This window comes from Dromaius novaehollandiae, chromosome 1 (genome assembly GCF_036370855.1).
Source record: "Dromaius novaehollandiae isolate bDroNov1 chromosome 1, bDroNov1.hap1, whole genome shotgun sequence".
NCBI lineage: Eukaryota > Metazoa > Chordata > Aves > Casuariiformes > Dromaiidae > Dromaius > Dromaius novaehollandiae.
In genome coordinates this window covers 190131594-190148392 of record NC_088098.1, presented here as the reverse complement: position 1 = coordinate 190148392, position 16799 = coordinate 190131594, and the positions used below count along the sequence as shown (strand labels likewise).

The 16799-nt window shown below is 42.7% G+C and overlaps 1 protein-coding gene across 3 annotated transcripts; it reads left to right on the top strand.

The window, feature by feature from the left end:
* Positions 1-3: 3 nt before the first annotated feature.
* Positions 4-16637, top strand: SLC25A15 (solute carrier family 25 member 15). Of its 3 annotated transcripts, none has more exons than XM_026108451.2 (8): positions 4-145; positions 476-696; positions 2650-2779; positions 6770-7028; positions 11567-11704; positions 12040-12209; positions 13243-13401; positions 14319-16637. In XM_026108451.2, exons 3-8 carry the CDS (start codon positions 2725-2727, stop codon positions 14441-14443), a joined length of 906 nt encoding a protein of 301 aa, XP_025964236.1. In that variant the 5' UTR covers positions 4-145; positions 476-696; positions 2650-2724; the 3' UTR covers positions 14444-16637. The 3 variants fall into 3 exon arrangements, with proteins under 3 accessions (XP_025964236.1, XP_025964237.1, XP_025964235.1); XM_026108452.2 differs by lacking the exon at positions 4-145 and adding an exon at positions 152-286; XM_026108450.2 differs by lacking the exon at positions 4-145 and having other exon boundaries at positions 152-696.
* Positions 16638-16799: the final 162 nt, after the last annotated feature.

Sequence of the window (16799 nt, the reverse complement as noted above, 5' to 3'; positions counted from 1 at the left end):
CCTCCCCGCCCGCCCGCCCGGCGCGGCCCGGCCCGGCCCGGCCCGACCAGCGCCTCGCCGGCGCGGCAGCCGCGGCGCCGCACTTCCCCCGGACGGCGGCGCCTCCCCCGTCCGCCTTATAGGGGCGGCGGCGGCCGGCGCTGCGGTGAGTGGCGGCCGCGTGATGGCGGGGAGGCGGGGGCGGAGGGAGGCCACGGCCGGCGCCGCTCTGGGGCCGCGGAGGCCCCCGGCGCCTCCGCCCCGCGGCCGGCCCGGGGGGGCAGGAGCCCCTCAGGGAGCGGCCCCGGTGCGCTGCGCTCGGCCATTTCCTCGTGTGCCCCCTTCCTCCTCCTCCTCCTCCTCCTCCTCCTCCTCCTGCCGCCGGCGGGAGGAACAAGCCCCCTGGCGCGGGCCCGCGGGCGCTGTGCCGTGGGGCCCCCTCAAGTTCCTCCCCGAGCTCAGACCTGCTCTTTATGTCTTTCTCTTCACCGACCAGGTACCTCGGGACAGCTGCGTTGCCCTCACCACAGCCCGCTGCACCCACGCCGCTGCCAGCCCGACCGGCAAGGAGCACGGCCGCCCGCGCCCCGCGGACCAGCGCACGGCCCACCAGCGCTCGGCTGCACTGGCCCGGGTCACCTTGAGGGGCGGCCCTCCGTCCTGCCCTCCGTCCTGCCTGCCGTGGCCCTCCGCCTCTACCGCGACCCGCAGCCCTGGGTGAGAGAGCGTGCAGAGCTGTGAGGCTCCCTGTCTTCTCTGTGGTTTGGGGGTTGACTTTGCTCTGGAAACACCAGAGCGGTTGCCTTGCTGTAGCTACAAGCAGTTCCTAAAGCTGTTAGTGTTACTGCGAATAGGGTAGTAGGAAGGAAGGTATGCACGTATACAATGTTGGTGCAGTTTTGACCACATCTCATTTCTTCTGAAAGTGGCAGCATTCCCGTGGATTGGGAAGCTGAACTTACTTGGCTCTTAAAGCTTTCATATTTGTATAAGCATCTCTGTTTTTCCTTTTGCTGCCAGGCTTTCAGTGCGTGTCTGTGAGGAGATGTGGCATGTGCTCCCTCCGGGGCCTGGCACGAGCGGCTGAGCACTCGGCATGATGCAAGCAGCGCACGTGTTGCCGCGCCAGGCGGTTGCCGCTCTGTGGCGGTGCCCTCACCCGGCGGCTGGCGCCCTGGTTCGCCCCTCTGCTCCTCTGAACGAGAGGAGAAGTTCCTAAGTGCTGTGCGAACACGAATGAGATGTGTGGGACAGCCACGTGTAGCTCAGTCTTGGAGCCTCTGCTTTGAAATAACGTCCTGCTTAGTGCTGTCAGTAGTGACCCAGTTCAAATTTTAACCACAATTCAGAAATGGCATGTATTATGTCTTTGATTATGAGAGTAATGATTTTTTTTAACCCATTACATTTACATTCATGCCACGCAATTGTCTTAAGCAGATCTGATATTTGAAGTAACTGAATGACAATATTTGCCTTTTTTTAAGCTTCAAGAATAATAAGCTTGTCTAGAAACAGCTGTTCTTAAAGTCTTGCTTGTAAGGAAATGTTTGTTAGTAGTATAAATGCTCAAAAGGATGTGGTTTATGCAGCTATGCAGGGAACTTCTATATTCTTTCAGCATGACCTAGTGGAAGATACGCTAAGTTTTCATCTTACTCCAAAGTGTGTTTTGGGAGACAACGGGCTTCAAAAGCAGCACTGCAGCAGGCTAGAAGAATGAAGAACACTCCTTTTACTGATTTACTCTGCCTAAAGACAAGCTTAATAGTTAATGAGGGGCTGGTTCACGTGTGTGTTTTGTTTGATTCGTTTTTAAGACACATGCAGCTTGTTTGACACCACTGCCAGCCCAGTGACATGGTTCTGAAACAGCTGGAGCTCTTTGGCTCAGTGGTCTTACCCTAAATAAGCTAGCTTGTTTTAACCCGCTTGCCCAAGAGAGTACCTTGCTGCAAAGGTTGAGAACTGAACTCATTTGAATGTTTTATTTGAAAGTGTTGTATGTTTACTTTCCAACTGCCTTCCTGAGAGATGAGGTGTAATTCTTATTTTACTTCATAATATGCTGTTATGTGGCAGCCTTGCACTGTGAACATGACAGCCAGACACAATGCTAGATGTTCATATCCATTCCTTTTCTACTCATATTTTCCAAGAGCTGCATAAAAATACCTGAAGTGCCTGTATCCTGTGTGGTCATCAATATAACTTTCTTAGCTGTTGTTCACCACGAGGAGAGCAAAAACCCTGTTTTCCTGGAGAGGTGGGGAGCTGAGGCAGAGGGGGAGATATTCTTACTAACTAGCCTTAGACACATGATAGAGACCACGGTCCTATAATCAGTAGAAAGGCGATGTTCCAAGCTGTTCCCTAGAAGTGCTCTTCTCTTTCATTAGAGAGAGCCAGGGAGACTGGAAGCTGAAGAGGCGAGACGGCCTGAAGCGAGGCAGTATGATATCCCTGCGGATTTGCCTAATGTGGCAAAGGTAGTCTGTAGCAGTCAGAGGATAAAATGTAGGTATGCTACATCTCAGATTGGTCTCTGGGACAAGTATTTTCTGTCATTAAATGCTTTAAAACAAGTTGAATGGAAGTGAAACCACCTATGTGATGCTGCTGCCTGCCTGTTTTAAATAGTGTATAAATTTCATCTTTCTCTTCCCTCAGAGTTCAAGTATCTCAACACCTGCCAGGAAACTGGGGACTTTTCACTCTGTAGTAACCGATAAACAAGTGTGAAGCATGAGGATGAACTCTGCTATTCAGGCTGCTATTGACCTCACAGCAGGAGCTGCAGGTAATGGTGGAGACAACTTAATTGCGCAAAACTTCTGCAGTCATCTCTCTTTTTAAGAAGGATATGGAGGTGAAGCAGCTGACTTCAGCCAGTGTTGTAAATGCACTATCATGCCTCCTTAGTGAGACCCTTGCCAAAAAAGAAGTGTGTACCCTTTATTTTAGACTAATAATTTTTCAGGAGTAGTTTTAAGTGTCAGTGTTAGGTTTTCATGCTTACATGAGTTTTGGACTATCAGTCACAAGTAGAGCTTTGCAATAAACTCATTCAGTGAATGAGTGACTGAGATAATGCTTCTGTTGCAGGAACTCCCTCTAATTGAAACAGACAAGAGGCCATCTGAAGGGCTGTTGACTCAGACAATATTCAAATGTAAATCTTTAAAAGCTGAGAAATTTAACAGTATGACTGGTGTTCATTAATTCACTTAACTAGCTTCCACTTAGGCCACGATAAAGTTTTGTTGTAGTTGTCACAGCTGGTCCAAGTGTGGAAAAAGTTGCACTGTCTCGTTGACATTACTGTGTTGGTAATGTCTGTGGTTGAGGGATGAATTGGCTGTTAACCCTGCTGGAGAAAGGGATCTTTTTGATGTTAGAAGTTTAATCTTGGGGGGGGAGGGAAGGGGAAATACAGCTGTAGCAGTACTGGCAAAGCTTTTGTCATGAGGACAGTCTTAGCCACAAAGAGAAGCTAGTTTCCCAGAGAAGCTTACGTGATGTCCAGAACAGATGAAACATTGGGCTGGAATGGTTAATGTGATGATGTCTTATACAGAGAAGGTGGAAGGAAAGATTTATCTAATGTGCTGTTGTAATCAGTTTAATGTTTGGTTTTTTGTTTTTTTCCTTGCTCATACAATGGCTATTACAGTCAGTCTTTTTTGTGACAGTGTTACTGCTATGAATATGACCGTATTAATGGTGCTAAGTGCATTCAATTCAAGGGTAGTCATTGGAGGTCAGTTGTCAGAATGCAGTTACCTTAGTACAGTAAGGAAACAAGGGGTGACAGCTCATATTAATCCAGTGTACCTCCATAAAGCATTTGGTCTTCCACTATGTTTTGCCCAGTGAATGCTTGCTTTGCGTTCATTGACTTGACAACACCTTGTTTCCTTGCAAGGAAAGAGAAGCGTTTCTGCTATTATTCCTTTTTTTGCCTTAGAAAAATCTATTTGTTAGTTTGTTCTTTGTGTGTGTGTGTGTTTTTAAGGTCCTTTGGGTAAAGAATAGCTATTATATCTGCTCTGTTTTCAAAGTAGCAACTTAATATCTGTGCAGTACTTGACAGTTTTGCTGGTGTTCCCAGGTGTTTAAATGCGAGGCGCGATTGCTTTCCTTTCAAGTACTTTGGCTCAGGAAGGCTGCTGTTAACATCCAGGGCAGTGGAACACCCTGACTCCCAAGCTGTCCTTCTGAATTGAAGCCTGGAGTGTCTCATCTTGGCTGCTACAAGGGTTAGAAACTAGCCATAGCTTAGAAAGTTGTTGCTCAGTGGTACTCTTCCATGCACGCATTCATGCAACCAATGCATGTGCTTTGTGAGGTTTGCCTCTTTTTTTGGCAGTAGAGATTACAGGGATCATAAATTATGCCATTTTCTCCTCTGGTGTAGTTCTTTTTTTCAGATAGGATGAAGGAATTCAGATCTTTTTCAATAGGACTTCAGTATTCCTCAATCATTGTTCTCGTTCTTTACTTTGCTTCCCCTGTTGTAATAGAAGGTTTTGCTGTTCCTCTAGTATGTGATTATTTTCCATATTCTTTCCATAAACTTGTTGTGTATTGCTTATATTTGTTGGTAGTTATGGGTCTCTGCTCCCTTTAGAAACAATATTTAACAAGCCAACAGCTAGTTCCTCGCCAAATGCACAACCTCCCTTGCCAGATAGTCTTTACTAGCTGATAAGTAATGCTATAATAGTTAGAGCCCTTTCTTCTGGGGGCAAATAAATTCTGAACAAGAGAAAACAAGTTGCTTAGCTGCCTATGAGTCATAGTTCTTGACATAGGATCTGAGCAACCCCTAATCATTTCTCCTTGATTAAGCAGGACTCTTTTCCCTGTGTTCTCCTTTTATTATGAGGGACTGTCTTCATCTAAAATTTAAATTCTGCTTAATGAGCTGGAGGGCGTTTTACAGACTGTATTGCTGGTTGGAAGTTTTTTTTTTCTTTCTTCCCTATAATATTAATGAGATGTTAACCAAGACTCTCAGTCTGTACCCTGAAGCTTACAAAACTGTTTGCTGTTCTCTGCTGGGCTTCTTGCGCCACCTCCAGAGACACTGTAAGGAGAGGTCTTTCTCTTTGAAACAGCCATTCGCAGTCAAATCCCCATTTTCTAGCTTTGGATTCCCAAGGGCATCTCTGGTTTTCCTGATTCTTCTCCTTGGCTTCTTCCAATGGCTGTTATTTTGCTACATGTGGCTGATTTAGGTCCATCTTCCCACAGGAGCCAAGTATTTGTCCTGTAGACTCATATCTACTTGAGCTCCCTGCAAGTAGCATTGGCTGAGCCTTTTCAGAGCTTCTGCTCTACTTTTCACATGAGACTTGCATTCCTATTACTAGTGTAAGCCAGCTATTTCTCTCATTGGTTATCCCTCCAGAGCAAGAAGCTCTTCAGGTATTGCTTCCTTGCAGGGTTTGCTCTGGAACTTTTAATGACTTACCTAGTTGAGAATCGGGTATTATGGGGGATGGGATCTTGAGTTCCTCTTAAAGGCCCAAAGTACCTCTTTGCAGAGGAGTAACAGTGATGCAACACAAACATATATTTGTGAAGAGTAAAATCTGAGAATCACCCCAGTTAAACCAGAGCTTGCTTACTTTTCTTCTCCCTTAGAGGAAGAATAACTAGACTTAATTAACTGGGTTCACATATAGAGTCTTGTTTTTACTTCAATCTTTTTATATTATCTGGATTTACAGATAGTTATTTCCGTTTCATAGCTGAAATTATTTCAGTTTCTAAGTTGAAAAAGAGCAGCTTGTTAACTTGCCCTCTTTAAGGTATGTGTGTGCTAGCTGTGCTTTGGTAAAAGATCAACTTCTGTTTTAGGATAGTTCTTCTCTCTTTTTAAAACATCAAAACTATGAAATCCATACACGACACATCCTCTGCTTGCTTTTAGACACAGTTCCCAATATGTTGCTGTCTTAATACAATTTCAGTAAGAAATGCTATTGTGTAAGCCAGTAGTCTGCAGAAAAGGCGGAAGATTAACTTCGATCTCATGGAAAAATACTATAGTGTGGGCAAAGTGGTTATAGAAGACATTGATGGAAAAGTATCTGACAAGTTTCTAGGGTATTGATCTTGCAATTCTGTTTGGATAAGATAACATGTTGAGAAATGTTGCCCTCTTGCCCTTTTCTAACTTCTTCCGGACAGTCTCTTACAGTATGTGGGAATAAATGTAAGTAAGAGTCATCTGGAGTTTTGAAATGAAGGATTTATCTTTGCTTATCAGTTTATAATGTATCATTAATTTTAACATTCTCTCAGCAGTGTTCTTGTCCTGGAGTAATCTTTAAGAGGAGTCTTTGTATCGCGTGGTTACAAAACTTGCAGTTTTATTGTTGTCATAAAATCAGACTTCTGAACCACTACATTAATGAGCAAGGCAAAACATTGCTTAGTTCATAATCACAAGTGACTCAATTGTAGGAGAATACCTTTTATTAAGTACCTATTTATATAAGTAAACTGATTCATTGAAATACTAATTTTTATTAAGGTAAAGAAATGTTTTATGAGAATCAAGTTGTTACCGCTGTTCTGCATTGCCCCCCTGCTCCAGGGAACTAAATTCACCACTGATGTATTGGATGCCATTGCACTAAAATCAGTGCAGTTGTCTCTTCTGACAGAGAATTCATCCATCTTTGCTTACTGCATGACTTAAATAATAGTGCTTTATGTATCTAGGCCCCTCACTCGTGATAACCTTCAGTCACCCTCTTAACTTCCACTGCTTGCCTAGGTGGGACTGCATGCGTGGTGACTGGCCAGCCCTTTGACACAGCAAAGGTGAAGATGCAGACGTTCCCTGACATGTATAAAGGAATTGTTGACTGTTTTGTGAAGACCTATAAACAAGTGGGGTTTCGAGGCTTCTACAAAGGGACCACACCAGCACTTGTAGCCAACATTGCAGAGAACTCCGTTCTGTTCATGTGCTATGGATTTTGCCAGCAAATTGTGAGGAAAATTGTTGGAGTAGACAGGAAAACAAAGCTCAGGTTAGTAACAGAAATCTGTTTTGTATTTAAAAGAAAAAAAAAAATCATGCAACTGCTATTTGCAAATACTGTCATGATGCATCTGAGATGCCCCAGGCCTCTCCATTGCCAATATGCTGTGTAGTATGTTTTGGAATATTGATTTTTGTGCGAGGGTATGGCATCTAAGTACAATAGAGCAGTCTGCTTGTCACTGCAGCTGGCTGGTTCAGGTAGTCACTGACTTAACTGGAATATTTAAGACCTGAGATACTTCCTCAAAGGGACTGAGCATTGCAACACCTGTAAAGTTGGCATTTCCTCTACGGCTATGTTCTGACTTTGCAGGGTAGGTAATGGTTCCTCTCACTGGGAGACATACTGAAGGGAGAGGACTTTCTTCTAATTTTGTCTTGTGGGTTCTTCTCTGTTGTTTACTTTTTGTTTTGTTTTTTAGTTGTAAAAGCTTGCACATAATGGCCATGGTGGTTGGACTGAAATTCCATTTAGCCCAGTGTGTGACTACATCACTGGCAGTAAGTGGGGATGCCCAGGGGCAAGAAAGAAGAGAGGATCCATCTGATATTTCCTCTGAGTCCTCTGCCAGCCTGTTATTCTTAGTTCAGAGGATTCATTAATCATGTTGGGATTTGTTTAGTCAGTGACTTTAGTGGCTCTCTTTTGAAGCACTTGGCAAGCCACCCTTTGAATTCTTATAAATTCCTTGCATCTACTATACCCTTGGCAAGTTCTGCTAGTGGTAACCATTAATTCCGTAACTGGCACAGACAGTGAGCTGTCAGTCCTTAGCTGCTGTCTCTGCACTCAGGATTTTGCAGACATCTATCAATTGCCCTGTGCTCCCTTCCCCACCCGAGCCTTTTCCTAGGTGGAAGGGTCCCAGCTCGCCCAGTCACTCGGCACCCAGAGCCTGCTTGTTCCTCTGGTCATCCTAGCAGCTTTTCTCTGAAACTCTCGTCGTTCCAATGCATCTGGGTTTTGAGCTCATGAGACCAGGACTGTGCAGAGTATTCCAGAAGTGAACAAGCCATGGATTTATACAGTGGCATAATGTCACAATCTCTTTCTAACAAGGATAGCTTTTCTCCAGGTGCGTCACCTCACAGCTGTCAAGTGGTCCAGCAGTTTGTGTGCCTTACTGTTAGGCATTTCTTAAGGTATGTTTTCTGTGCAGTGGTGAGAGTAACTGCACCTTTTTCATCCATACGCTGCCCCATGGTATGTAGAAGACTCGCGTGATACTATCCTAACTACCCTTTGTTCTGAGAGTAATGCAAGGCTGAACCACATTCAGCTTTTTATTAGTAGCCTTGTTCTGGCTTCAGTCACTTCCATCTCTAAATGGAAGCAGCTGAGGAGCCGTGATTCTGCAGTCTACGTCTCTGATGTAACATGAACAGCTACAGAAGTGTAAGGCAGGTATCCAAAAGTGATATTGCACACCTTCTGTCAGGTGTTAAGATGTGTTGTGTTCTAGACTGAGGCTTGGTTTGAGGCAATATGAGGTGACGAAGAAGCAAGTTATATTAACTGCTTTCTATTTGCATTTTCTTTCACCGTTATTTTCTCTCAGTTGAGACAGAATTGTTACCACCTTTTTTATTACTATTATAGATCAGGAATTTTCAGCTGGCTTAACTTGCAGACCCAGCATTTTTTCTCCCACTAAAATGTAGGATATAGGCCTACTGACAGCATGCTTTTCCTAGTTAATCTCTTGTGGATCACTTGGAAGTAGCCCACAGACTTGCAGAGGTCCTACAATCACTTCTTGAAAACCACTGATTGAGAAATGCCATGTGCCAGTCTACGATGTATGTAGCTGGGGCAGACCAGGAAACTTCCAAATAGTGTGCATCAGTGTATTCCACATCTTCAGAGCAATGTACAGAATGGGAATGTAAACTGAATATATAGCAATAGCAAATGCCTCTGACATCTCGCTCTGCTTTCCTTAGTCAGACTCCAGTACTTTTCAAATCCAGGCTGGCTGCCTAATACATTGCTGGTCAGAGTAAATAGCAAGACTGCAACACTAAGCAGGACTGTATTGGGACAAAAACACTAGAGGATTTAGTTTTACTAAAGATTTCTCCCTCAGCCCTATGCTCCTCAATCTGGATCATGATGGGGATCATCTTTATGAAGTGCACCTATGAGAGAGTTGTATTGACATGGCCTAGAGTGGTGCCCTGAATACCCATGGTCTGCATCACCACCTGGTCTTGTTTTGGAAGAGTCAGGAAGGCTTTGTAGTGTGCTGTAGGGAGTGGGGGAAAAACCCTGATCAGTGGCTATCCCTCAGGTGCAACAAGCAGGGAGCTATAACCTTCATTGTGCCTGCCTGCTGTTTAGAAACTGTCCCGCTGTCTTAGCCTGAAGAAGAAAATATGTAAAGTTACAAACTGAGTTCAACATGACCATTTTTCTCTTACCCATATTTAAGCAATAGCATTCTCCCACGCACACTATTTTATAGTCTTTGAGATTTCTCAAAATCAACTGCAGTAGCTTGCTTTTGCTTTAAGCTACCTTTTCAGTAATATGTTTAAATGGCTTGGAAATAAACTTGTCTAGCTTCCCTGTGGTTAGGGATCCCTTGATTAGTGTGTGAACCCTGAAAAACAGTTACAAGGACAATTGCAAAACACTTTTTCCAGTTAAAGGAATAAATGTCATTGAGATGTGAGACAAAAAAGACAGATGGGAAGAGAAGTGCTAAATTCTATTACTCTTTAAATGTCTATTTAATTCAACCAAACTTACTGGTTTTCATGCTAAAGTCTAAACTGAGGCAATTATTATCCATGTTCACCTCAATCTGACTTTCAGTACGTGACTAATCTGCTTCAACAGATTATCTGCTTTGAAAAACAAGGTAAATGTCTTTTATAGAAACAGTAGCATAAAAGTAGAACAGTTTTTGCTCTTGTGCTATGGTGATCAAAACTTTTCCACTGAGAAAAATACCGAATTATGCATTTTATGTTGAGAGGGAACTTGCTCAGGATTTAAGGCTTATCACTTCTGCACTGAAGTTCACTACATTAAAGACCAACACCTAGTTGAACTGTTGTGTGTGGAATTAAAAACATCAAGACCGGCAAAGTAGGAAAGATCTGAATTATGTCTTAGTCTCTTATGTACATTTGTCAGTATCCTTTTCATGTCTGATACTCTCTCTTTTTTTTTCCCCGAAAGAGAAAGGATTCTATGTACTCCTTAGTGTGTAGTTAGAGGGTACTTCTTCCATCTTTTCTTATCTTACGCCTTCAGTGTGTAACCTTATTGCCTTTGCTCTAGCCTGTAGCTTAATGACTGCAAGAAGCAGTCACATACTGTATTTTTAACTCTGCCTTGCTCTGTCTTGAGCTTTAGCAGGTTGCATCTCGGACTCCTATTGCACTAAGCTGTGCGCTATAAAAAGGTCATGAAATCAGTGTTGTAATTTCTTATTTACTGTGTGCTATTCAGTTGCTGCTCTGCAATTACTGATTTCTTCCTTCTTTGACAGTTCTTGTCGCTGCCATACCTGAACGTTTCACGAGCATTAACTTCATGAGGCTACTGTGAGGTGAAAAGTTGTAGCTTTAACCCCTCTCTGATACTGTACGTATCCAAACTGCTGGGCACAGGGCCAGTTTCTCCTTTGCTCAGAAAGAGGCTCTGTACAGCAGCTTGGTCAGTCTCTGCTGTACTGGCACTCCAGGCTCTGAAAGAAGCTCCGCTTCTGTGCTCTGCTGTCGTGCAGCTCCTGTCTGAGACACCAAGGTCTGTAGCAGCAGGTTTTAAGCATATCATAAGCAGTACAATCTTGGAGTACCAGCCTTCAGGTCCTGGCAGTTTATCAGTCCAGTCTTTGCAATATTTGTAAAATTAATTACCACACAATAAGTCCTAGTTTTGTAATACTGTGAGTTAATGCAGGTTACCATGTTATCTTGTTCAGTGGTATGTTCTGTGCTTATCTGCATTATCTGTGTCACACAGTTGCCTTCATGCTAGCTCATCTACAGCAATGATTATAACACTCCAGCATGCCTTGATTTCAGACTTGTAGCATCTTCCACTTGAAAATCTGCATTAATACCAGTACTGTGGATCTGAGAACACTAACATCTGTACAGGGCAATTCTTGCCCATATTCTCCTTAGGGAAGTGATTAGTCCCCCAAAGTTGCCCAGTAAAACAAAGGTCTAACGAAATTCTTATAAAAGCCAAGAAGAGAAAGATTTGATTATGTTTATTCTGCTGCTAAAATATAGTAAAAAGGGTAAAGGTTGCAATGCATCTCCCTAGGTGTCAAAGGAAAGGATCTATCTGAGCTGTATATGAAGATGAAATTAGCTAGTTTTTCCATCTCTGTAGTTCAAGCAGCTCCACTTTCCTCTTGAGCATCTCCTTCCCCCAAGACTGTCCATCAGCTTTCTTCATAATATTTATAGGGTACAGGTTCAGGAAGCAGATTGCTGGTGCAGTGACTCGAGCATGACTTGAAGGCCAGTGCCCAAATACCCTCTGCATTTTCTCTCTTACAGTGATCTGCAGAACGCTGCTGCAGGCTCCTTCGCCTCTGCCTTTGCCACCCTTGTCCTCTGCCCCACAGAGCTGGTGAAGTGCCGTCTGCAGACCATGCATGAAATGCAGTTGTCAGGAAAGATAATGCAAGGACACAAGTAAGTATAGACCCTGCCAGGTATCTCTGAAATCTGTTTTGGGGGGGGGAGTGTTTTAATTCTGTATTGGCTCAGCAGTGACAAATTTGTACTGTGCTGTTAACCAAGAAAGAGCTGTGATGGAGAAGGTCACAGCACATGCCTGGATTCCCTTCAGGTGCTAGTAAAGCTGGGTGCCAGTGAAAGCCTCCAGGCAATATCTTGTTCTGACTCTACACGAGTCCTTTTGTCTGTACAGTGGATCTAACCCTTAATGCTAGCTGCAACTGTTTATTGTTCTGTAACCTATTTATCAAACTGTCAAGAATCACTAACTGCATGAACCTCTTTATCAGTACAGTTTGGTCAGTAGTGAAGGGTGTTCTTCAGAAGGATGGTCCCCTTGGATTTTACCGTGGCCTGTCGAGCACTTTGCTGCGGGAAGTCCCAGGATATTTCTTTTTCTTTGGAGGGTATGAACTGAGCCGGACATTCTTTGCCTCTGGGAGATCAAAAGATGAATTAGGTATGGTTCTCCTTATTCCAGGTAGATTCTAGCATGCTGTTATTGGCAACACAGGGAGGGTGGCATAGCTTGCCTGCAGATATGCCAATGGTGCACAGCAGATGTAAAATGCATGTAAAGCTAAGAAAACTGGAGATGCTTGATATAGAGATGTGTTTGGTGTATATGTGGTAAAGAATTATTGAAGTTATCTTTGTAAATGGAGAGTAAATATATTGAGCTAACAGTAGTATTAAAAAATGACTTAAATACGGGACACTACAGTAACACTAAATACTGAACTACTTTATTTCAGTAGCTGTTTATCTTTAGAGTGATTTGGAAGTCTTCAGCTGTATTCTCTTGAATAGTGTATAAATGTATGCTGATCTTTATATAAAGTTGCAACTTGTCTGACCATTAAATGTCATTATAATAATAGTAAGAGAACACTAAGATCCAAAATTAAACATTCAAAAATCAGGAGATACCAGAATAAAGATTGCTCATCTCCTTTTGAAAGATTTAACAATACCCTTTGTCTTGCTGGGAGTTAATATTTCAACTGCATGCTTTCTGGTTTCTGTTGTTGCAAAACGTTTATAAACAACCAATCTGAAACGCAAAATGAGGTTGTATCACGAAAAATAACTGACTATGGAATAATTCCATTGTACCAAACAAATTTCCTGTAGGTGATCAGTGACACTATGTGTCACTTTTCACAATGAGCCTTGGAAAGTGATTACAACTGAAAGGGGGAGTGGAGTTAAAATTCTGTCTTGACTGTATTAACTAAATTGAGTTACATTTAGCACAGCCTTTAAGCTAAAAGGCGCTCCTTACAACCTTTGAGCTTCTGGTTAGACTTGGAACTTAGTGGCTTAAAATTAACCTAAACGTTTGGGGGGGCAGAGGGGGAAGAGGCAGAAGTTGTTCTTTTGCCACAAGCAGGTTCCTCTGCATTCTGTCTTGCACTTCTGTAGAAGAAATACAGTGCCATTTATGTTAGTAAATGCTGTGTGGCGTATAAAAACTTATTTCTTAACCTTAGGTCCCATTCCTTTGCTGCTCAGTGGAGGTTTTGGAGGCAGCTGCTTGTGGATTGCTGTGTATCCTGTGGACTGTGTCAAATCCAGAATTCAGGTTCTTTCAATGGCTGGAAAACAGACAGGTTTTATGGGAACATTTGCAAATATTGTCAAAAATGAAGGTGAGCGTGCTGAATATTAACTGAATCTCTAGGGCTGCAGATTCAAACATCCCCTTCAGTACTGAAAATTAGCTTAAGTTGTCTAGTCTATTGATAATGTGTTAGAGATGGACAATAAGTAATTCTAAGAGAAATATTGATGCTGCTTATATTCTGCCAACTAGAAAATGAGACCTGCTGCATTCTACAGTAGCTTTCAGTTCAGGAGACAATTCCTTTAAGGCTAGCAAAAATTTTGTCTGCATTAAAAGCAGATAATTGAATGAACTCTATTTACCTGTGACCAACTCTAAACATGAAATGAAGAGGAACCGTTTAAGTTCAGTAGAGCATTTTTTCCCCTTAGAAATTAGTACACAACTGACTGAGGGATATCTGATAAATCTGATATAGACTGGCAACTCTGAGCATCCACCTGTGTCTCATAGCTGGAAGAGGCCTGGGCTAGACACTAGAGGTTGGTACAAGAATATTAATGGCAGCAGATAGGAATCCTGGCCCTGTTACTAGGGAAGATGTTCATCATGAGAGCAGGAGTCTGACTTTGCCGCTCCACAGTTGTCCTGCCTTCCTTTCTGTCCCTTCCCAGTTCTGGTGCGACTGCTGTGATTTGTATTCTCTGACCAAGGTAGCCCATTGAACGACCCTGTCATGCCAGAGATCTAGCTTCTAACATAACACACCTAGAGATTAAAATAGCTAAACTCATGTTATAACTCTAGGTATTCCTTCTGTATCAATATCCAGAAATGCTCTAAAATCCTAAAAAAAATAGCTGCTCTATCAGTGAGTTCAGCGCTGTGTGTCTCTCTAAGCAGAAGCATTACTTCGCTACCCTTCAAAAATGAAAGCACAGAGGTTGATGCTGATCAGCATTTTAACAAAGTTTTACTAACCAGGTCTGATTTCATTTCCAGGTGTATTTGCCTTGTATTCTGGACTAAAGCCAACAATGATCCGTGCATTCCTGGCCAACGGGGCATTGTTCCTCGCCTACGAGTACAGCCGGAAACTCATGATGAACCAGATAGATTCTTACTGATACCTTCCAGCAAATAGATAACAACCTTTTAAAATGAGCAAAAACCTGTAGGTCACAGCAGGGTCTGAATAGGGCCAAATTGGTGACCTTATTTTAAGGAACTCAGCTCCAATTTAAGATTTATAACACTTTAAATTCAAGTGATTTTTTTTTCGAGACATGATGTGTACATGTTTGTTGAGTCAGACTTGCAGAACTATCTCCTTCCTGCACATACTGCACTATGTATGTTGCATGTCATAAAGGTCTTTCCCACCTGGAATGGTGTTCAGAAGACTTAACTATGACCTGTTGGGCTTAATGTAACATGCAGTGATAGACATAGATCTATGGATCATGGATTCATTTAAGACAAAGCACTGTTTTAAAAATTATGCTGGGGTGGTTAAGTCCTCCAGTTGTAGCTGGCAAGCATCTGTGACTCAATAACTGCAGTCTTATACTCAGCAAGGCTAGATGACTTTGTCTAACCTTCAGCTAGACCTTCTCTGTGGCTCCCTTCTGCTCTGTAACTTTCCAAGGCCAATGCAGTCAGCTTATGACTCACATACTCTGTCCCAGTGAATGGGCTTGTAAAAGCAGGAAGTGTCCACTTCCCCCCCACCATATACACACATTTATACTCATACAGGATACATGCAGCATTTGTTATAAGTGTTATAGTTCTCTAGATTCTTCTAAAGAGTGCTGGAACATACTAAATATCAATGAGTTAAACACTTGTAGAAAGGGGTACTGCTGGAAATAGCTCTTGGCTCAAAGCATGAAGTTGTAACCTTGTGCTGACTCCTAGTTAGGCCATGTTGACCTGGACCAGTCCATCTACTTGAAGGACAGGAAGCTGAAGAGGAAAAGAAAGGCAACACTGTGTTCTTAAAGATGACTGATCTTACAGTCTCTTAGGCTGGATTAATGCTGCATGTGCCACTTGCTGTATGTCTTCAGCTGAGTGGAGAAAGCTCATATGACTGGACCTTCAGGCCTGGAGGGTGTCTGCTTGTTCATGTTACTTGATTAAACATGCAGCCCAAGGCCAGTTGGTCAACATTGTCTATAATGATATAGTAGCACTTATTTCTAGATGCCACTTTCACTCTGCAGTAGGATATTTGGTATAGAAGCAGGCTTTACCTTGTATGAAGTGGCTGCTGTTTATCCTGGAAAAGACCTGATTTCAAAGTAGATCTCAAAGTAGCATGGCTCATACATCATGCATGGAACTGTAGAGAAGGATGTTGACTGTGTGCTTATAACAGCTAACTTAGGGTCCCATGCTCTGTGCTTGGCAGAGCTCTTTGCCCACCAAGATCATCTGAGCTACAATAGTTCTAAAGAAATGAGTTTCTTCCCCACCCTAAAGATTAGGTCACTATCATTGGAAATACTAGCTAACACAGTTGTAGCCTATAAAACTGAGCTGTTACATTTCATACCCCAGAAAGAAGAAAAAGTCTTTAGGCACAGATGACAGAACATCTCAGTACCTACTGGGGAACTGTAGTTCACTTAAATTGGCTATTCCACAGCATTGCTCTAGCCTCCTAGTGAAAAGCAGTCTCTGCAGTTCTACAAACCCTTCTTCACATGCAACAAGAACCAATCATTTCACTTTGAACACCCATGAAAAAAAAGACAGTTGCAAGCAGCCTACAGCTGAGGACTCTTCAGTGACTATTGCAACATTACCTTGCTTGACTGCTGCACTAGGGGCAGTGCATACATAGATGCTGTGCATAGCCAGTACTTTAAGGAATTTATGCCAAATGTTTGAACAATTCAGCTATGAAGGTGGGGCTTTCCAGAGGCATTAGAATTCAAGCTTATCTAGCACAAGATAAAAGGTATATTTGTGTTTGTAATAGTTATGGAAAGGTAAAAACTGAATCCACACTAGTGGAATACTCCAATCTATTTCTTAGATTTGTCTTTGCTTTCATTTTTTAAAGCTGACAGTTGGAATTTTTAATACAAAAGTTGAGGCTTCAAGAGAAGCAGGATTTTTTAGAACTGAACTTACAGGCTGAAGTGGACATGCATTTTGAGAGTTTACCTTTTGAAGTTGAACTAAGCAGTAATGTTTAAGTATCACAACTGCCTAGGCTGTACACCTGTGTCAACTGTTGAGTGTTCAGCTCCCTGAAAACTTCATAATGTTGGGATAAAAACTCATGGGAATAAAGTTTGATTTGACTAACGGAGTATCTGATTACTGTTTATGGAGTGAAGCTTACCAAACTTATGTAGCTGAAAAACAAAGACATGCAGTTTAAAGTCAGTGTCACCATCCCTCTAGAATTAAAGGAATTTCCAGAAGCAACTGATGAATCACAGAAGCTCTTAAAATTGAAGAGAGCAA